We start from the raw sequence: 22,556 nt of genomic DNA, 5'->3' as shown, positions 1-22,556 counted from the left end.
GAGGTAGTGTAGGCTAAGTGGCTGGCCTTACCTCACATAGTGAGCTCCATGGCTGTGGGGATTTGAACCCAGAACCACCCTATGCCCTTGCCCAACAAAGTAACGTGGTGGGTTTGTTTTTGATCTGCATTTACACTCATATCTTTGGAAAAGGGGTTTGTAAATACCACACAATAAAACTGACAGGCTGAAGGGCCACGTGTGCTTTCTGGAGAGGAAGATGCCCGCAGATTACAATCAACGAGGCCTGCAACCTAGGATGCCTCCTTCATCCTAGCTAGCCTTTCTCTTTCGGGCCTAGCCGGTTTCCGCCCCAAGGTCAAGCCTCCGGCCCAGGTTGCTAAGGATAACCCTGGCTACCCTTGGCAACGGGAGCCAGTTATGCCGGGTGGGGCAGCGGAAGCTGAGGCCGCGAAAGCGGAAAACCTTTCTCGTCCCTTCCCTTCAACTCCTTTGGACGCTCGCGAGAGCCGCCCGCTGTCAGCTACAGCAGCAGTATCTCTCGCGAGACTTAATGCTTAAGGAGGCGGGCGGGAAGGCTGAGTGGCAGCTCTTAGAGGGAGCAGGAGGCGGTGGCCAAGATGGCGTCGGAGGGTGATTTGGGAAGGAAGTGGGACCGGTGCTTGGCTGACTCCGCCGTCAAGCTGGGTAAGGGGGCGAGGGTGGGAACTGTGGAATAGGGAGCGGGAGGGGGCTCGCCTTGTGTCTAGGGTGTGGTGCTGAGGGGGAGGAAGACCTGGGTTAAGGAAGGGGCAGCCCTTGCTCTAGCCCTGCTCAGGTTATCCTCGCCTGGAGTGAGGCCTCGTGCATTTAGCAGCTATGTCCTTAGGATTAGAGGGCCGGTGCCTGGCTTGCCAATAAATCGTCATGCTGCAGGGATAAGTTATTTATGCACGCACGCAGTTTTGAAAGGCATTTTTTAAAGGAGTTGCAATGCATCCAAAACATTGCAACCCACTTTAAAAAACCAACCAAATTCTTAAATACGGCAGCCTGCTTTTCAAAAGCAGTCATTGTGTATATATATATAATATCTTGCCCCCCTCATCACAGACCTTTCTTCCTGTAAGGAGGGGAGGGAACTCTGTTGCAACAGAAAAATAAATATATGCCTTGCTTTCCACCGGATCCTGCCTCCATTCATTCTTCTCTGACCGATCATGGACATAGGGGACTCAGAGTCCCATGGGGAGTTGGGCAGCAAAAGCCAGACCCCAGTTTTTACTAGTTACAGGTAGGTAGCCGTGTTGGTCTACGTAGTCGAAACAAAAAATAAAAAAAATTCCTTCCAGTAGCACCTTAGAGACCAAGTAAGTTTGTCATTAGTACAGTATGAGGCTTTCGTGTGCATGCACACTTTTTCAGATATGTACTGAAGATCTTCTTCAGATCTTCTTCAGCAGTAACAAGAATCATGCTGTCAGGGTGTGTTTACAGGTCTGGTGGAGGCATAGTTCATTGGTTGAGCGCCTTTTTTGCATGGCAGACGTCACATGTTCAAATCCTAGCACATCCAAATAAAAGGATTGTGGGTGAGCCAGTCTGGGAAAGACTGAGATTCTGCTCCCTGGAAGCGTGGGCGGTAATGTTCAGTTACAAAATAACAGCAATATGTGTATCATTTCTGTAATTTTAAGCCGTTTGAACACGCCATCATAGCAGTTGTTGTATCAGTCCTGTAAGGTGGGGGAGCCCTCAGTATGGGGGTGGGGATAATGCTGTCAGAGTGATTTGCCTAAAGCCACATGGTTTTGTCCTTGGGCTTGGCAGAAGTGAAATCAAAACTAATAACTGTAGATCTGTGGTGTTATCTTTTAGCTACTACAGTGGTACCTCGGTTTATGAACACAATTGGTTCCGGAAGTCTGTTCATAAACTGAAGCGAACTTTCCCATTGAAAGTAATGGCAAGTGGATTAATCCGTTCCAGACAGTCCGCGGAGTAACCGTTCATAAACTGAAGCGAACTTTCCCATTGAAAGTAATGGCAAGTGGATTAATCCGTTCCAGACGGGTCCGCGGAGTACTTAAACTGAAGCGTTCATAAACTGAAACATGGGTGTAATTGGTTCCGGAAGTCTGTTCATAAACTGAAGCGTTCATAAACTGAAGCGAACTTTCCCATTAAAAGTAATGGAAAGTGAATTAATCCGTTCCAGATGGGTCCGCGGCGTTCATAAACCGAAAATTCATAAACCGAGGTGTTCATAAACCGAGGTTCCACTGTACTACCAATTCCTAGTTGATGGGGCCATTGCAGGTTATTGATGGTAGGGGGTAGGTTCACTTCCAACCACAGTGGTGCCCCTGGCTTTCCTATATTTATTTTATTTGTTGCATTGCATTTATATCCCATCTTTTTCTCCAAGGAGCTCACAGTGACATACATACCCCCCCCCCCATTTACTCCTCACAACAACCTTGTGTGAGGTAGGTTAGGCTGAGAGGCAGTGACTGTCCCAAGCTCGCCCAGTGAGCTTCATGACTGAGTGGGGATTTGAACCCTGGTCTCTTAGGCCTTAGGTAAAGGTAAAGGGACCCCTGCCTATTAGGTGTAGTCGTGACCAACTCTGGGGTTGCGACACTCATCTCTCATTATTGGCCGAGGGAGCCGGCGTACAGCTTCCAGGTCATGTGGCCAGCATGACAACGCCGCTTCTGGCGAACCAGAGCAGCACACGGAAACACCATTTACCTTCTCGCTGTATTGGTACCTATTTATCTACTTGCACTTTGATGTGCTTTCGAACTGCTAGGTTGGCAGGAGCTGGGACTGAGCAAGGGGAGCTCACCCCTGTCGTGGGGATTCGAACCGCCGACCTTCTGATCGGCAAGCCCTAGGCTCTGTGGTTTAACCCACAGCGCCACCCGCGTCCCTTCCCTTAGGCCTTATTCCAACACTAATCAGTATACCACACTGACTCTCATATGAACCGATCCTCTGACACTGAAAAACCAGGCTGTCTTTGACAAAGGTTTTGCAGGGGACTGTATGACTAAAGTTGGAGGATTCTTTGTGGTGTATGAGAGAGAGGGAGAGAGAGAGAGGGAGAGAGAGAGAGAGAGAGAGAGAGAGAGAGAGAGAGAGAGAGACCCCTGTCTCATAGTGACAAATCATTTTGCTACCTTTTAGTCACCATTCATAGAGCTTTCAGAATTTCAAAAAGTGTCTCACCTAACATTCTCTTCTTGTAATGCATTACAACAAGCCTGTGAGGTAGTCCAGTGTTATCCCAATATTGCAGGTTTGGGGCTGAAAGGGGAGTTGCTTTCCTAAGGTCACCTAACAATAACAAGTTTATTGCGAGTGTGAAGTTTGATCTGGGGGACACACCTACCTACTGGGGAGAGGTTTTCCCCATGGAATTTCTGCTTGACCCACATCTGTTAAACACGCACATCTGTCAAACAAAAAGGTGACCACCTGAGGCACAGGAATGGGTCGACATCCAATGTGAATGGGTTGTATGTGAGTTCTAACCCATTGAAATTAATAACTGACTAACCAAGTTCACTTATTTCAGGGGGCCTACCTACTCTGAGTAGAACTTAGTTTGCAGGAGACTGAGGTATTGATGAGAGTTGGATTTCTCCTGAGGTGTGATATGAGGAGGAACTTGCCTAAATGAGATCCATGTTGGTGCAGTAGATAGTGTGTATGTTGGATTTCTGCTGGGAAGATCTGGGTTCAAATACCAACTCAGCTATGAAGTTCTGCCTTGGGCGGATCCCCATCTCACAGTAGGGGATAGAGAAGGCAGTTGTTCTCATGTCCTGCTTATAGGCCTTTGGTGGGCCTCTGTGAGAACAGGATGCTAGACTAGTTGGGCCTTGGCCTGATCCAGCAGTCATGCTCTTCTGATGGCTGTGAAATAGAAACCTGAAGGGTGGGTGAAGGGGTGGGTCTGTGTTGAGACACAAGGAAGCAATAGTTGGGAATAGCTGGACTTATTTACTGGTGCTTGCTTAGTACAGGCAGAGAATGAGTTCAAACTAATGTGTAAATTTGATCCCCCACCAGCCCCTTCTTGCCTCTGGTTCCTATCACCTCCATCTTGTCAAAAGGTTTTCTTAGCTTGGCTGCCTCTTGGGATTTCTTTCCAGTCTTTGACCTGTCCTGCAAAGCTATTACTGTCTTTAGGACATGTGTGATCGTATTAATCCCAGCCAAATTAAAATATTTCCCCTTCCCTGAGCACTTAGGAAGTTTGTGAACATTCTATGCCATCATGTCAGCTCAGCCAATCTGCATTGGAAGCCGCAAATGCTATATAAGAGGTGTCCTTTGCCCAATTTTTGGCATGCTCATATCCAGGCTTGGTTATGGTTTGGGGGTCACTAAGTTGATTTGTTTTCGTTGTCACTGATGAGCATTAGTGAGAAGAGGTTGGGACTCTGCCCTCTTTCCCAAGGTAGGAGGGTGGAGGGTGGCCGCCTCCCGATGTGTCTTGTTTCACCTGCACTCCTACACTGAAAACCTCCCATGAACCCCTTTGAAATTAGTTGTGCAACATGTTCCCAGTAATATTGCGCCCAGAGTTGGCTGCGGTTTTGAGGTTTCTGTTTGCAGCCAACTCATCCGTTCCCATACCGGGAGAAAGTGCTTTTAAGTTTTGTGTTATAAGACTTGTTTACATGCAAGTGGGGTGGGTAAGAAGAGCAAGAAGAAATAACAATGATCCAGTTTGAATTGCAAATGAGTTAATAATTCGATTTGTGCTTGCTGTTGCAATTTTCTTCTCCTCTGGCTTCTTCTGGGTAGGTATTAATTTGATTTTAAATGAGCAGGTGTCTCATGCTTTGTAAGAGGGATTGAGGATGTGATAAGAAGGTTTCTGGATTCATAAACAACCTAAGTAGAATCCTGCTGGATTAGGCTAAAGAGAAACTATCTCTGGTCCAGCACCTGTTATAGCAGTGGCCCACTAGATGCCTCCAAAAAGCCCACAAGGAGAGTATGGAGGCATCGGCTCTTCTTCTTCTTCCTCTTTGGCGATCACTCGTAGCTGAGTAAGATTGTCTTCCATAAACATGGTTTTAACAATGAGTCCATAAGTGACTGTGGAGGCCATTTCTGAATACACACGTCCTTCCACAGTGGGGACATTGGTTTCCGGGCGGGAGTTGATCATGGTGTGGATTTGCCAAGTGTGCCTTCCTCTTAGCACATTTCTCCCTTGCGCCCTGAGTTCGAGTGTCTTCAAAGCCCATGACACCTTTGGTAAAGGCTGTTCTCCAACTGGAGAGCTTGCAGGCCAGTGTTTTCCAGTTGTCAGTGTTTATACTACATTTTTAAAGATTTGCCTTGAGACAGTCTTTAAACCTCTTTTGTTGACCACCAGCATTACGCTTTCCATTTTAAAGTTCGGAATAGAGTAGTTGCTTTGGAAGACGATCATCAGGCATCCGCACAATATGACCAGTCCAACGAAGTTGATGTTGGAGATTTGAACCCAGGAACTTCTGAATGCAAAGTGGATACCCCGCCACTGAGCTATGGCCCTTCCTTTAGAACACATAGGAAGCTGCCTTTGACTGAGTCAACTGTCTTATCTAGGGTAGTGCTGTCCACGTTGACTGACAGCAGCTCTCCAGGATTTCATACAGGACATTCCCAGCCTACCTGGAGGTGATGGGAATTGAACCTGGGGCCTTCTGTGTACAATGTGGGTGCTCTTCCACTGAACCGTGGCCCATGTTTGTCCCTAGCACCTGACAGTCATAGGTAAATTGCGTTGGAAGATGAAGGGACAGTTTAGTGGTTGATAAGACTTCCCCTTCATGAACTTGTTGTAATCTTTTCATAAACCATCTACAAAGTATTGATGGATATTATCAGAGTTTAGAGCAATTCCATAGTCAGACATCTTTAAAACAAAGCATAATCACACAGCAAAGTGCCTGTGGGTCAGTGCCCAAAATCCCCTAAGTGCCAGACGCATTTTGCTATTGGCACAGGCCCAATTGCAACCATTTGGAGATCTCTGGATGCTTGGTTGGTGACTGACAATCTGCCTGGCCCCTCCAGCTTTCTTAAGCAGGTAAGCAGAAGAGCTTATTCATTGCATTTATATGCGTACTTCTGCATCTTGAGAGGTGGGTTTGGTGAGCCCCTTTGTGCACAGCAAATTTTGAGGCTGTTGAGTTAGATGTGAGTGTGTGCAAGCTCTTGGGTTTCACAGACTTCACAGTAAGGTGAAGTGATGAAAACTTCTGTGAAATGTGAGAGCTTGCATCAATGTGAAGCTGTCCCGTTTAAAAAGTCAGCATTTGACTTATTTGTGGCTGGTACTGCAACTGTCCCTTCTACTACAAGGTATTTGGTTTAATACCTTACTCTTCATCCCCACCAGTAACCAAGCTTAAGTACTGCATTTGCCTTTGTTTGCCCCTTGCCACCTACCTACCTCTTTTCTGTTTTTGCTGCCGACAGCTTGGGAAGAAGTAGCCTTTTGCAGATCTTCATAAAGAGACAAGTTATCTTGATGGTGTTATATATCAAGTATGGGGAACCTTTGGCCTTCTAGATCAAGCTTCCTCAAACTCTGCCCTCCAGATGTTTTTCGCCTACAACTCCCATGATCCCTAGCTAGTAGGACCAGTGGTCAGGGATGATGGGAATTGTAGTCTCAAAACATCTGGAGGGCCGAGTTCGAGGAAGCCTGTTCTAGATGCTTCTTAACCACAACTCTCATTACATCCTTGGCTATTGGCCATCCTTGCTGAGGCTGGGAGTTGTAGTTCAGCGACATCTGCAGGGGCAAAACCTGCGCACACCGGTTCTAGATGGATCAGTTGTCTCACCTGGTAGAGTATCTGATACAGTAACTAGCCATGATGGTTCTGTTTCTGCCTTCACAGTCAGAGACAGCAGTGCTTCTGAATACTGGTTGATTAGTCCACAGCAGTGGCAAACAGTCGGATGATCTTGCCTCTGTGTGAGGCTGCAGTAATGAGGGAACCATTGAGAGATGGGGCCTGTTGTGCCAATGGGGGAACCATTCAGCATCTGACACTGTTGCCCTCGTCCTGCTTGAGGGTTTCCCACAGGCATTGGCTGCTGTGAGAACAGGAGCCTGGACTAGATGCTCCATTGGCCTGATCCAGCAGGCTTCTCTTATGTCCTACGCTCATAAGCAGGGGAAAGATCTTAGCTTTGCAGGCTGCCCTCACAATAAACTGCTGCAGAGGAGCATGTAGATCCCCTGTCGGTGTGCATGCCCCCAGCTCTTGCTCGAACCAAACACACGCCTTGTTCTGAGGATTGCGCAAGGCAATTGACTCAATTTTTCCCAACCGAAGCCCTGCCAGAGGTTTCCCAGCAGGAGTTTCTCACCACCTGCTTGAACTGGGCCAGAGTCGTGTTTAGGCACAGGCACTTGGCCCAGAGCGTGAAAGGGAGCAGTGATGCTTATTTCACATGTATCAGGAATTAATGACATGCACGCACAGAGCCAGGGCCGCAGTTGCAGTGGTAAGCATAAATGAGCTTTGCCTAGTTGACAGTGGCATTCCAAACCCACCAGGTCCCGCATAATTCTCTGGGAGCAGTTTCTGATTTCCTTTTTTGCTGAATCCAAACATGCAGGCCTGATAAATCCTTAAGATGTAAAGCCATTTAGAAATAAAAGTCCATATATTTATTCAACAAAGTTATTTTATGAAAAAAAGCAAAACATGACTTGCAAAAACTTCAGGAAAACAAGCAACAAGGCAATGAAACAATTTTTTATTTTTTAAGATTTCCCCAGGGTATCCTGAAAATATATTATGAAAATCTGTATTCCCATACATAGAATGGTATACATCTGTAAAACATGTTCTTATAAAGTGATCCACAAGAACATGCTTTACAGATATATACTGTTCTATGTATGGGGATACATCTAAATTTTAGACATCTAAGTCTGAAAAAAGTGGGGTGTGTGCTTGATTTGCTGGATGGTTTGCTGCTCTTTCTGGTAAGCTTCTACTGGGTCAGGTGCAGAGTGCCTGCAGAGTTGATGTTTTGTTTAAAAAGGAAAGGGTTATGTCCAATCTTAGTCCTACCCACAGTAGACCAACTGGAATTAGTGGGCCTGAGCGCTTTATTTTCAATCAGTCTACTCCGACTGCAAGTAGGGCTAACACTCCAAACCTTATTTGGACTGAAAACTCTGGGTTGTATCTCACGTTAGTCCTATTCAGAGTGGAGTGGACCCATTGAAATGAATGGGCCTAGATAAGCTATGTCCATTAATTTCAACGAGTCTACTCTGTTGTTTGATACAACCCTCTTTGCCTCCATTTCTTACCCAGGATAAGTTTCATTTTATCAGGAGCCTTGGAGGAAAAAAACTCTCCTGTATTGCTGTTATAAGTGGAGGTGGGAAGTGAACCTGATAGCTTCTCCTGATGACGTGTGATGTGAAAGGCATCCCTGTTACATATGCTGAACACATCCCTGTTCAGCAGCGGCAATGCCACTGCTGAGATGCGGGCTGTTTTTCCCGGTGGGGAGGGCACAATTCCACTCCACTTCCACAAAAGGAGCTGCGAGCCGAAACAGCCCTTCCTCATCCTTCAAAAGCAGTGAAGTTGGGCTGTTCTGAAGTTGTCATAGTAGTGGGTTTGGAAACAATTAAATGAAGGAAGTGATCTAAGGGGCTTTAATCCACTTGTTGGTGGGCAAGTGACCAGGAGAAAGCTGCTCCTTTCCTGGCAAGCATATCTGATGGCTCCCTTCTGGGCACCCACTCCTTTGCAAGCCATGTTTTCCTGTAGAGCCACGCCTGTACATGAACTGGCAACAGCCTGCAAGTTGATAAATTGCCCACTCCTCTCTGGAAGACACTAATGTGCCTTTCGCCTCTAATCCTTTGTTTGTTTTGACATCTTGGAATAAAACACTTCAAACTATTAAATATTCCTTTTCAAAATACAGGTTTTTAAATTATAAGGATTTTCTTTTGAGGGTGGGGAGGTGATCAACTTGACCTTCAATTGTAGTTTCCTGCTGTTTATAATTTAGGGGATTTTCTGCTTCTATAGTCAGAGATAACCACTCAGATAGACATTGGACAGGTTCATGGCCTAACATCATGTAGGGTTGCCATACGTCTGGAATTATTCAGCCCCCTTAAGCTGTGCCCGGACGGAAATGTCCGGGAAAACAACCTTGGGCAAAGGATTTTCACTTTTTGAAATATGGCAACCCTAGCTAAATGGAGCTTCCAGGTTTGGGTTGGCCACTGTGAGAACAGGATGCTGGACTAGATGAGCCACTGGCCTGAGCCAGCAGGCTTTTCTTAGTTTCTTAAGAGACCAATCTGTTCTCTTCTTGTAGGTGGGTGGAAGGTAATTAGGAGAAGTCTTATTCAGCATCTGTTCATCTAATAAGCGGTGGAATAAGTGGGGGGCAGTAAAGGGGGGGTGCTGTCCGGCTTCCCAACAGCTGCAGCTGTGGGGGTCCGATGCCTGGGGAGAAGGAAAGCTTTGAGGATCGGTTCTGTGGGAGTGAAATAATACTGCAGATTGCTTTGAAGTCTGAAGCTGGAGCAGAGAGTCTGGGAAATTGCCTGTGCCCCTGTATTCCTTCAATTCTCAAACCCAATTCTGACTAGTTAGCATGAGTCTCCAAACTGGAAAATACATGGTGACTCTGAGGGATCAGGATTAGTCTTCCAAATAGCCCTTCTGTCTCCAGAACTTGACTGATTTGGAAGACCAAATCAGTGTCAAGCTGATCAGAACTGTATGAAGAGCCAGTTTTGGTGGCAAATGCAGGTGTGGGGGTGGAGAGAGAGAGAGAGAAAGGAGGTATCTGTATGCTCAGGGGGGACCCCAAGTGTTGGAGTAAGTAAGACCTGGGAGGTAAAGGTAAAGGGACCCCTGACCATTAGGTCCAGTCGTGACCGACTCTGGGGTTGCGCGCTCATCTCGCATTATTGGCCGAGGGAGCCGGCGTATAGCTTCCAGGTCATGTGGCCAGCATGACAAAGCCGCTTCTGGCAAACCAGAGCAGCACATGGAAACGCCGTTTACCTTCCCGCTATAGCGGTTCCTATTTATCTACTTGCATTTTGATGTGCTTTCGAACTGCTAGGTTGGCAGGAGCTGGGACCAAGCAACGGGAGCTCACCCCGTCACAGGGATTCGAACCGCCGAACTTCTGATCAGCAAGCCCTAGGCTCAGTGGTTTAGCCCACAGCGCCACCTGGGTCCCAAGACCTGGGAGACCAGGGTTCAAATCCCCACCTGGCAAAGAAGCTCACTGGATGTGACCTTGGGGCCAGTCACTGCCTCTCAGCTTAAACTACATCACAGGGTTGTTGCAGGGATTAAATGAGAGGGAGAGCCATTAATGCCATCTTGATCTCATTGCGGGGGTGGCAGGTGGGGATATAAGTGCAATAAATACACAAGTGCACGGCATATTTTATAAAGGAAACCCCAAGGGGCAACCTTCCTTCCAAATAGCCAGGTAACGGTAAAGGGACCCCTGACCATTAGGTCCAGTCGCGGACGACTCTGAGGTTGCAGTGCTCATCTCGCTTTACTGGCCGAGGGAGCCGGCGTACAGCTTCCAGGTCATGTGGCCAGCATGACCAAGCCGCTTCTGGCGAACCAGAGCAGCACACGGAAACGCCGTTTACCTTCCCGCTGTAGCGGTTCCTATTTATCTACTTGCACTTTGACGTGCTTTCGAACTGCTAGGTTGGCAGGAGCTGGGACCGAGCAACGGGAGCTCACCCCGTCACAGGGATTCGAACCGCTGACCTTCTGATCAGCAAGCCCTAGGCTCAGTGGTTTAACCCACAGCGCCACCTGGGTCCCTTAATAGCTGGTATATAACCGTAATAAAGCTTTGATTTGATTTGAACTTTAGGCACCAGGCGAAAGTGTTTTTCTTCAACCAGGCATCCGGCTGATTAATAATGTTTTTTTAAATGTGTAGGGGTTTTTTTGCTGGTGTTAGTCTTGTTTTTGTTTTGTGTTCTCATTTTGTATTTTTTTCATTTTGTATTTTTATCTACTTGCACTTTGTGGTGCTTTCGAACTGCTAGGTTGGCAGGAGCTGGGACCGAGCAATGGGAGCTCGCCCTGTCGCGGGGATTCAAACCTTCTGATCGGCAGGCCCTAGGCTCTGTGGTTTAACCCAATACAAAGCAGTAAACTTATCAGCCAAGGGGTGTTGAATTTCAGATGTAAAGGAAAAATTATAGTGGGGGGGGGAAGAGAAAGTGAGTGTACTGGAAGAGGGCAGAACTGGCTTTCTAGAACACTTGAGTAGCAGCACCTTGGTGAAGGATAAAACTGCATGATTTTGTTGCAAATGTCACTTGTCTGCATTAAAATATGGCCAGTGCTTATATTAAAAGAATGTAGATTAATTGCCTACGCAAACCTGACATTTGGCAGGATTGCAGCTATTGGAAAAGGGTCTTCTTTTTTCTTTGAGGAGATGAGAGGAAAGGGGTGAATTGACAAGAGGACTTAAAAGAAAAAACCCATTTTTTATGAAATTGGAATGACATTATATATGCCAATGGCTAGTGTAGCACGTGCCTTTGGTTTGGGAAAAAAACTTTGTATGTAATTCATCTTTCTGTGTCATTGCTCCATTTGCAATACTTACAGTGCAACAGGGACCCAGGTGGCGCTGTGGTTAAACCACTGAGCCTAGGGCTTGCTGATCAGAAGGTCAGTGGTTCGAATCCCTGCGACGGGGTGAGCTCCCGTTGCTCGGTCCCAGCTCCTGCCAACCTAGCAGTTCGAAAGCACGTCAAAATGCAAGTAGATAAATAGGAACCGCTACAGCGGGAAGGTAAACGGCGTTTCCATGTGCTGCTCTGGTTTGCCAGAAGCAGCTATGTCATGCTGGCCACATGACCTGGAAGCTATACGCTGGCTCCCTCGGCCAATAATGCGAGATGAGCGCCGCAACCCCAGAGTCGGTCACGACTGGACCTAATGGTCAGGGGTCCCTTTACCTTTACCTTTACAGTGCAACAGAGTAAACTTTGGAGGTGAAATTAATCTGTGGCAGAGAAGATTGGCATTTGGCATGGGGTGGGTGAGGAACAAAAGCACAGTTCCTGCCTCCCCAAGGATTGAGGAAAGATGTTATGGCCTGGCTGAACTAATTTCAAAATCCAATTTGAGGCTTTTCCAATTTTCTGGGAATTGTACTCCAGAACATCCAGAGAGCACCAAGTTGGTAAAGTTCTGTATGTTTCGTTCAGGAACGTTCCCCGTGCATCGATGGGACCCACAAATGGTGTGTGAGGCCCTACCTCAGTGCTGGGTCAATTGGATAGGGTTGCCTGGAAGGCCCCTTTCCTCCAGGCCAAGTGGCCGAAGCCATCTCAAAGAAGAAAACCACTTTCCTCCACTCTTCCCCTCCTCTTGTGCCTCTCCTGGCTTTGGAGGGAGGGAGGGAGAAGCCAGAGGGGGTCTGGGACTGCAAGATATTTGGCTTTTATTCCCTGTCTGTTTGTTTTCCTTGTAAGTGAGAGCTTTCATCTTTTATTGTTATGAAGTTAAAGGCTGGCCTGGAGGTGCCGGTCTTTAGTGAAAACAGCTGCCTGCTGCAGTCCCTCGATGTCCGCTCGGTCAGGTGGGAGGCCCTTCTGGAGCAGCGCCTTGTCCTCTTAAAAGGAAATTGAGCGTGCAGCTCCCCAAAATGGCAAAAGCCACCGGCTGGTGTGGCTTTTTGCCTCTTTGCTGGTCCCTTTGTACAGTACCGTCCGTAACCAAACTGGCAACTTGGCCATTTCACCTCTAGGGACTTATTTTGGATGAGACTCATTTGTTCCAGCAGCGTTTGTGTCTAAGAAAATCCCCAGTGGGGTTGGACACACACGGCTTCGAAAGATTGACTCAAACTCCCCTTTGCTTTCTTGGCGACATTAAGGAGATGACCGCAGAACCACAACAACCTCCTGGTTGGACGAAGAACTGTCCACAGCAACAGTTTCATAGATCTTAATTCCTGTTTGTGCTTTGAATTTCTTTTTTTTGGGGGGGGGGTGTCTGTTGAATTGCAGACCAAAACTGCCCTAGATAGAAATTATTTGAACTGAGCAGCTGGTTGGGCAGAGTGGGGAGGGGGGAACATTTGCCGCATTTTCTTCTCAATAAATACTGGCGATGCCCTCCATTATAACCCTTAGCATGTGACATCAGTCTTTATGGCCCTCCAGGTTGCAGTGGGAAGCTGGATAGGACATTCTTGAAAATCTCCCAAAGTTGCCTGAGCCTCACAGCCTCTGCCCCAGAGCTGTGGGGCCATTCCCATAAGAAGCTGCCCTGTTATTGAATCCAGCACATCTTCCTCACCTGATCCAGTCTTCACCAACCCTGTGCCCTTGTAGATGTTGCTGGGCTACAGCTCTCATCAGCCTCACCCAACACAGCCCATGGTCAAGGATTTTATATACTGTATATTCCTGCGTATAAGACTACTTTTTAACCCAGGGAAATCTTCTCAAAAGTTGGGGGTCGTCTTATATGCCGGATCGTATTTCTTATACGGCGAGTATATCCCAAACTCTATATTTTAACTGGAAACATTAGGGGTAGTCTTGTAGGCCCAGTCGTCTTATACGCCGGAATATACGGGTAGATGATATCTTGCTCTGAATCTATTCACGGGGGATAAAGTTATCAATGGCTGCTAGCCATGATGTCTGTGCTCTGCAGGCTCTTATGTTCACTCCTAACACATCTGGAGGGCACCAGTTTGATCTACTTAGAGTGATCTAGTTGTCCCCTCCCCCAAGCTCTGTGGTTATCGTATTCTGGGCAATCATCGGACATTGGTTTTTCCCTAACAGGATGGAAAATGGAAACGGAAGCAACTGTTTAAAGGTCGGTGTTCGCGTGATGCACAGTCCATCTCCCATGTAAACCATTTCTCATTGATTAGCTAACTTGTTTAAGTTGGCAGAGGGGGAGAGAGAGAGAGAAGCCATCCTTGAGCAGGAAGTCTAAGGCTGGACCGCAGCATGACTTGCTGAGCTGGACAGTTTGAGCGAACCACCCATCTCCTCGGTTCCCCGCCTCCCCCAGTTCTGCGTGTTGAAATAATTATTTTCTCTAAACAGCCTGATTTCCAGCAGTGGTACTCGAGAAAGAAAGGAACGGCAATCTGTAGCAAGGGAAGGAGTTTGTTTGAGCCTCGGGTCAAGGGGGCCAAACAGTTTGTGCTTTTGATGGATCCGTGCAGATGGTAATTTGGGTTTAATAGCATAAACACCCTCTCCACACACACACACACCCAACACCAGCTGTTCCATGGGGAAGCTGGAGTAGGGTGGGGAGACATCAGCCATTGCTAATAGTCGTTTGTGACTTGATGCCTGCTTGACTACAAATTCTAGGTGCCCCCCCCCCCCCGGGCATCTTTTTTAAATTAAATTTATTTTCTAATTTTAAAATTACAAACCCACAAAAATCATGCTTCTAGCTGTGTGGTAACACTGGTTGCAGTATCCAATCACCCCAATCAAAAGGTTCTGTAATGTGATGGAGGCAATGACTATGCTCTGCCTCCATGGTTGGAAGCAGCAATGCTTCTGCTGGAAACCACAGGAGGGGAGAGTGTTCTTGTGCTCGAATCCTGCTTGCGGGTTTCCCTTTGGGGCATCTGGTGAAAACGTCATGCTGGACTGCCTGACCCAGCAGGGCTTTCCTTAATAATCTTTATGGTGGATAATATCCTGTCATCTCTTCTATCTTGCCAGGAATCATCTTGCAGTATCTCACAATCCTGGGGCACACCATCTAAATACGATTTCAGATCTTGTCTGCCCCGTGCCCCGCTGCCAAGATAAACAATGAGTTCCCGTAATGGGTTCAGCTTAAACTAAGATGTGTAAGATATCATCTAAATAAAATCTCAGGAAGAACTTCCTGCAAAATCCACACACTGTATTGATCTGTGGCATCTTCTTCCAAATCCAAATCTATGACTTACGTTGACCTATAAATGGGACTCTACAGTGCTTAGCCTCGGGACGTGACAGTGTTCCAGAGCATGGGCAGAGTGCTTGCTTTACAGCTGCCATGAACAATAAACCAGCCATGTCGGTTTGGGGCCTTGCACGCTCAATTTCCTTTTAAGAGGGCAAGGCGCTGCTCCAGAAGGGCCTCCCACCTGACCGAAGGGACACAAAGTGAATGCACCAGGCAGCTGTTTCCACTAAAGACCAGCACCTCCAGGCTAGCCTTTAACTTCATAACAATAAAAGATGAAAGCTCTCACTTACAAGGAAAACAAGCAGACAGGGAATAAAAGCAGAGCAAAGGGCCCCCTTAAGTTCCCACCTTCCCAAGCCACAATGAGCGCTAGAGGACGGGGAGACCTCAAAGGAAGCAATTTTCCTCCGAGACTGCTCCGGGCTGCTTGACTTGGGAATAAACTGGCCTTCCAGGCGACCCCATCCTGTTGATGCAGGGCTGAGTTAGCGCTCCACAGACCATTTTGGGGGCCCATCAATATCTGGAGAACATTTCTGAAGGTCGCTGCCTCCAGGTTTACATCCAGAGTGAGACGTGCCAGGCTTTCCAGGGACTGCAACTCAGGGCCAAAGGAGCACATCCTCTGTGTGTAGAAGGTCCCACGGCTGAGTCTTGGGTACAAGGCCTGGGGAAGCCTTTGGCAAGCAGGATAAGCACTGGGCTAGCTTGGCCAATGGCCCAATTTGGCATCAGGCGTCCTTAGGAGGCCTGTAGCAAACGGTAGGCACTCCTGCTTCGCATGTGAAAGGTTGCAGTTTCAGTCCCTGCCGTCTCTACTAGTAAAAGCCAATAAGCCTTTTCCTTCTGTTGCTGTACTTTTGTGCACTTTTGTTTTTTTAAAAAAAGAAAGGGAGAGGCAGTGATGGCCATCAGCTTGGAGAATTGGACAGATTCAGGAAGATTAAGGCTATTGATGGTAGCTAGACACAATGGTTATGCTCTGCCTCGACAGCTGGAGGCACCAGTGGTTCTGCATACCAGTCACTGGAAACCACAGGAGAGGAGAGGGCTCTTGCTTGTGGGTCCTGCTTGTGGGTTTCCCACTGGAGCATCTGCTTGGCCACTGTGAGAACAGGATGCTGGAGTAGATGGGCTATTGGCCTCATCCAGCAGCGTCTTCTTATGCCCTGTAACAAATAGTATTGTTCCCTTGTGGGCATGTGGAGAGGCCTGGCAGGCTGTGCTAACTCTTTCCTTCCTCTTGCAGGTGCTGGCTTTGGGTTGGGTGTTGTCTTCTCGGTCATCTTCTTCAAAAGTAAGTGATGGGTAGCGGCCAGGTGCATACCCCGCTTCTGCTCCAGGCGCTTGTCTTCCTGACATCCATTCTGAGGGGACCTTGTGCCACCATCCCTCCCTTTATGCTTTTGGAGATTTGCCGGCCAATGAAGATGGCAGGGTAGCAGGGACCCATAGCTTAGTGGTTTGCATGTGAAAGGTCCCAGATTCAGTCCCCAACACCTCCCGTTAAAAAGATCAGGTAGGCAGCTGATGATGAAGACACTTCTGTGCCTGAGATCCTGGAGCTCCACTGCCGACCAGAGTTGGAAATATTGGGCGAGTTCAACCATTTCCCCAACCTGGTGACTTTCCAGCGGTTGCTGGGAGCCCCACCTCATGTGAGCCCCCAGCCAGCGCACTCGCAGGGTCGATGACCACTGATGTGTTAGTAACTCTATGTGTGTTTTGTAGCCTAAGTTTCAAAGGCAGGTTTGGTAGCCCCTTCTAAATAAAGATCCTCCTCTCAACATACTGCGGTATTTGCTTTCTCTAAATAAAAGCTGCCTTGTTGACATCAGGATGGGATTTGAGCACACGGGAAGAGCGCTTTCCAACAGCCATTTGCAGCTTGATAAACATTTTTAATATATATTTATGCAATACCTTCCTTCTGTTTAAAAAACAACAAGCACTGTGGAGCCCATCTGTGTGTCTTCCCCCTCCAAAGCCCAGCACCGTGACCCATTTTTAAAACAGGTTTTACTCCACCATGCATTTTGTGGGATAGGGTGGGGTGCAGGTTTTTAGGATTTGCAAACAGGGATGAGCCACTTGAAAAGATAAACCTAGTAGCTGTGGAAAGAGGGTTTCTTTATAACCAGGGGTGAGGAACCTCCCTTGCTTTGCCACCTTTGGAGGGGGCAATCTTTCAGGGGTCGGCTGCTGTCAGTGGGTGGGGCCCAGGCCAGAGGTGAGTGGGGCCACTTCCCTCCTCCTATTTCCTTACCAGGAGAGGGAGAGTGGCTGGAAGTGGGGAGGAAGAAAAAGCTGCTCCTTTCCTTCCACTCTGCAGTTTTAATCCGAATTCTTAGGCTCAGCACTGCGCCCAGAGCACAGAAACTGCTCATGCTAATGATATTCCCTGTCTCAAAATGCACCTAAAACAATGGGAGTTTCAAACACTGGCTGTGGGAATTAAATGGGGGGGGGCATGTATGCCACCTTGATCTCCTTGGAGAAAAAAGAGGGATATAAATATACAATGCAATAAATGAAATAAACGAATAATAATTTTGTTATAGTGGTCTGCATGTGTCACCTAGTTACAATCCCTCCAACAGCCCTGTGAGGCAAGGGTGGGGAACCTTTATCAGCCCACGTGCCCCATCCCCTCACGGGCAGTCTTCCGGGGGGGGGGGCGGAAACCACATGTCAGTAGTGGGCAGGGCTAAATGCAAATGTGGACAGAGCAATCTATGGCTTTCATCTCTTATTTAGTAGGTCAGCCTGAGGCTTCTGCAGCCTCCCTCCCCAAATGCCTCTGTATTCAGGCAAGCAAGAGTCACTTCTCCCAGTTCAAGGATGCATTCCATCTAGGCAAAAGCACTCAAAGGAGAGTGGCAAGTGGGCCATTGATGGGGCACAGAACTAGGGAGAATTCTAGGGACCACTCAGCAAGGCCTGGAGGGCCATTTCTGCTATAAGGAAAATCCCTATCAGTAATAGCCCCCTGTTTCAGATTTAATCCCGAGAGTCGCTTGCCTAAGACCCACCAGTGGGTCCATAACAGAGATAAGATTTGATCCAAGAACTTCCTCATTCATAGTTCAGTCCCTTAACCTCTCACTGTGTTGCTATACCAGCTATCATTGATGCCCTTGCAGAATTTCATTGCTAATTATCTGGACCTTGATGCAGACCATATTTCATAGTAACATTCCCATCGTTCTTCCATCTCTGTTCTCCCTCTTTCCCTCTCTTCCCTTCCACTTTCTATTGTTCCAGGGAAGACGTGGCCCATCACTCTCGGGTCAGGAATGGGCTTAGGAATGGCTTATTCAAACTGCCAGCATGACTTCCGGTCTCCTTACCTTCTCCATGGGCGGTTTGTCAAGGTGAGTCTGCTTTTGAGAACTACTCTCTTTGGTCACATCCACATAATACATTAAAAGCACTCATATACCACTTTAACTTCCCCAAAAGATCCTGGGGACAGTAGTTTGTTAACTGCTAACTACGGTTCCCAGAATTCTTTAGGGGAACCATGACAGTTTAGAGTCTCTTAAATGTGCTTAAAATGTGACCTTATAGAGATACTTGCTTGGTCTGGGGTAGGGAGTAATTCCTAAAAGAACAGCAGGCACCTTCTGTGCCAACTTTTAAACGCCTGCTGAAAACTTTTCTATTCTGCCAGGCCTATGCGGGCAAACAAGAATACCTGTTTCCACAATGGTTAATTGATGCCTTGTTTTTAACTTCTTTACGTTTTTATTGTATGGTTCTATGTTTTCATTGCTTTAAACCACTTTGATATTTTTTATGGCACAGCAGTATACAAATCATAGAATCATATAAATATTTTTATAAATAAATAAACTCAGGGGAAAGCAGGTAGCCTTCCAGATTTTTCCCCCCTTTTAACTTAACAACTAGTGCAGTTGAGAGTAAGAGGTTTGTGCGTCTAGCAGACGGCCGTCTTGAAAAAAGGTCGTGGGACACTGTTGTTTTTAAAAACAAATGGATGTCTTGCAGCAAAAGCTTTCACATGTTGGAGTCGTCTGTTTCAGACGCGCAGAGCGTTCACACATTTGGCAGAAATGCACACGGCTCTTTGGGGTGGGGTGATTGTAACCAGTGGAACCAAATGGTCACGAAAATTAAGAGAGTAAAAGTCTGTGACAATTATACATAAAGTTTAAAAGAGTGCTAGGTGGTCACAGGGATCGTTTGCAACAGCAATAATTGGGGGATAAATTTCATGCCTGTGGTGGCAGAGGAAACCCTGGTCTTTATTTGAGCCCTCAACTAGAACTATCAAACTTTTGGATTGGGGAGTTGCATCCAGTGCTAGCCCTACCTGTTGAAGTTAATGGGCAGACCTGATTTAGGTTCATTCATTTCAGCGAGCCTATTCTAACTTAGTTGGATACAACCCAGTTTCTGATTCAGCCATTTTCCCACGGTGCAGTAGGAAACCCTGGTCTCAGTTGAGCCCCAGTTTGTAAGAGCCCCATTCAGCCACTTTTCTTTGGCAAGGGGGCTCTGAAGTGCTGTCTCTTCTGATTATAAATCTGGAAATGTAACCAGGGTACAGCTATGGGGATTGGTTGCAAGAGCTTCCTGGCCTACTCAGCCAGGAGTGGGGTTCCCCCCCTCTTGTTGATTTACCGAACCCCCATTCCCTTTGCTTCTCCTCTTTCCTCATCCTCTCAGCCAAACCATCCTTGAGCCAATTTAGCCTCTTTCTTGCTTGCAGGTTTCCTGCCTCCTAATTCTCCCTTGAATTTTCTTTGCCTATTGCTTCTCCACCCTCTTGGAAATTGGCAAGCTTCGTGTTTGCCTGCCTCCCCCCCCCTCCTCCTAGAACCCCAAGATTTACCAGCCAGAGCCTGGTGCAAAAGTCTTATTGTTAGAATTGAAGAGCATTTTCGTCTAGCATCCTCTTCTCTCAGTGACCAGTCAGATACCTCTGGGAAGCCTGCAAACAGGCCCTGAATGCAACAGCAACTCTCCCCACTTGTGTTTCCCATCAACTGATATTCAGAAGCATTGCTGCCTTCGATTGCAGATTCACCCAGAGACCTAACCGTTGATCCTAAACTACATTCTGCCCACCTCTCAGTCCAGCCCTCAATTGTCTGGCTTTGCACACCGTCAGTGCTAATTAGTTTGATGACTTAACTCCCATCAAGCGTTGGTTGTGGCTTTCTTCCAAATGGGAGAAGAAAAGGGACTCTCTTTTCCAGTTGCTAATTCCAATTTGATGACTGGTATAGGTGGGGGGGGGGGTCAGACCCATCTAGCAGCCTCACCGCCGCCTGCCCCCCCCCCCGGAAGAATTGAGGCCTCCAGACCACTCAGCTGTCCACATCAAAACTGCGTCATGCTTCCCGCAATGTTGCGAAACGGCCATATAAAGTTTATAACACGACTCTTTTCGTGGTTTCCCTTCCTCCCACAAACGCACAAAAACTCTCTTATGGAGGAGCAAATCGCAGAACAGCTTCGGACATGAATCAGCCCCTCTAGTATGGCAAGTTGTGACTCTGTGCACTCAACTCTATGTTGCTTAATATTGGGGCTTGGTGTGCATAATACTTTTTTGGTGGGGGATTGTTTTGTGTAAAAAATAGAATTGTAATTCATTACTGCAGGTATAATCAATGCAAATGGAGAGCTAAACAATAGAAATTCATTATCACCTCCATCACCCTCCCTCAAACGACCTAATACAAACTCTCTTGATCTTCAGATATTATATTCACTGTTTACAGAGTCTGTTACATTCCATAAAACCTATTGCTTTCTAAAAAAAAATTAATTACTGTCTATATGGGAGCAAAGGGAAGGAGTTGATAAGGATCCCAGCTCTACAATTCTATGTTTCTGTGTTGCACACACACACACACAAACATATACAGTATTAGCACTTCTTTTTCTTCAAATTGTGGGGGAGCAGGAAGAAAAAATGTATTCTTTTGCTCTTATCATAGAATTTTTTTTATTAAATAAATTTTATTTTTTCAATACATATGAATACAAAATGCAAAAACTTTCCAACCGAAATACAGAATCAACTTATAAAATACAGTACATCAAACTTATAACTACCCTATATCTCCCTCCCTCTCTTTCCCTCCCATTCCCCAACCCCCCTTCTCTTCCTTTCTCCCTTTTTACATCTTTAATACTATTTAAACCAAATGTTTTAAAACAACAACAACAAATGTACTAAACAATAATTTGAATACAATAAACATTATGTTTTTACTGTATCTAAGTGTCTGTGTCGTTTTTTTCTTTTACTTTTCCTCTACATTGAGAATAGGAGGCGAAGGAGAGCCTATTCAGTGTCCTCTATACTTCTTTTTAATTCACCTAACGGACTTCCTGTCAATTCATGATGTATATTTTGGTTTTAAAGACGAACGCACATAACACAGTATAAATCTCTATAGCAATTTTCTAATACGTTCTTACCTCCTAATGTACCAAACTTCGAATCTGAATCTTATCTTTTTCCAATATTCTTCAAATTCAATCGATCATAGAATTGTAGAGTTGGAAGGGACCACGAGGGTCATCTAGTCCAACCCCCTGCAGTGCAGGAATCTTTTTGCCCGACGTGAGGGTCGAACCCACGACTCCGAGGTTAAGAGTCTCCTGCTCTGCTGAAATACCACCAGGCATTTGGCTCTGTAGGCTTTTGAGTGTGTCTTTGCAAAGGCAGCAGTAGCACAGCAGCACCTTTCCTTAAAGCTGAGACTTCCTGGATGCAGGAATCCATTTCCCCTGATGTGCTTGGAGACCAGGGAGTCCTCATGTCAGGGATCTAAAGGGAGGGGGAATAGCTGTGGTCATAGAGCGGGAGAGCCTTTCATATAAAGGTAACTCTTGGGTGGCTGTAAAAGAGGATTGAACAAATCCATGGGGAGGAGAGGGCTGTCAATGGCTATTAGCCACAATGGCTATGTGCTTCCTCGACGATCCGAGGCAGCACTGCTTCTGAACACCAGTTGCTAGAAACCACAGGTGGGGAGCGGGCTCTTGTGCTCGGGTTCTGCTTGTGGGTTTCCCACTGAAGTGTCTGCGTGGCTGCTGTGAGAAGAGGATGCTGGTCCAGAAGAGCCATTGGCCTGGTCCAGCAGGCTCGTAATGTTGCTCTGTTAAAGTTCTGCAGCAGGAACAGACCTGCAACCCTAAGGCCAAATGAGTAACCGCAAGCCGTTTTTTCTTCTTCCACCAGGAGCAATGACGCAGGCCCGACCCACGCCTCTCTTTTGCCAGAGGAACAGCGGCACCTTGGCAATTCCTTGGGAAGGTCGAAGCGTCCCGGCCTTGAGGCAACAGCCTTTGGAAGCGCTCTGCCTGTTGCTCTTTTTTCCTGCGACACCTGGAACCGAATATCTTTTTTTTTTTTGTAATCCCTCTTTTGGAAATGAAAATGGGGAAGGTGCTGTTATGGAAAGTGAAATAAAAACGAGAGTCCACCCCCTTGCCTCCTGCCCCGTCTGCTGTGTGTAGAAAGGGAATGTGTGGGGCGGCTTATTTTTCCGTTTGAACTAGCAGCTGGGGCCACCTGGTTAAGTTCCTCTTTGAAAGCCTCTCTCCCCCCCC

General features: G+C 46.9%; 1 protein-coding gene across 1 annotated transcript; it reads left to right on the top strand.

Annotated features, from left to right (window-relative positions):
* Positions 1–572: 572 nt before the first annotated feature.
* On the top strand, positions 573–22,429 carry MICOS10 (mitochondrial contact site and cristae organizing system subunit 10). The gene is made up of 4 exons (XM_035119965.3): positions 573–648; positions 16,210–16,257; positions 18,225–18,334; positions 22,186–22,429. Exons 1-4 carry the CDS (start codon positions 582–584, stop codon positions 22,192–22,194), a joined length of 234 nt encoding a protein of 77 aa, XP_034975856.1. The 5' UTR covers positions 573–581; the 3' UTR covers positions 22,195–22,429.
* The last annotated feature ends 127 nt before the right edge of the window (positions 22,430–22,556 follow it).

This window comes from Zootoca vivipara, chromosome 6 (assembly GCF_965207765.1).
Source record: "Zootoca vivipara chromosome 6, rZooViv2.hap1.1, whole genome shotgun sequence".
Taxonomy (NCBI): Eukaryota; Metazoa; Chordata; class Lepidosauria; order Squamata; family Lacertidae; genus Zootoca; species Zootoca vivipara.
The sequence above is the reverse complement of the archived record's forward strand: the minus strand, read 5'-3'. Positions and strand labels throughout refer to the sequence as shown.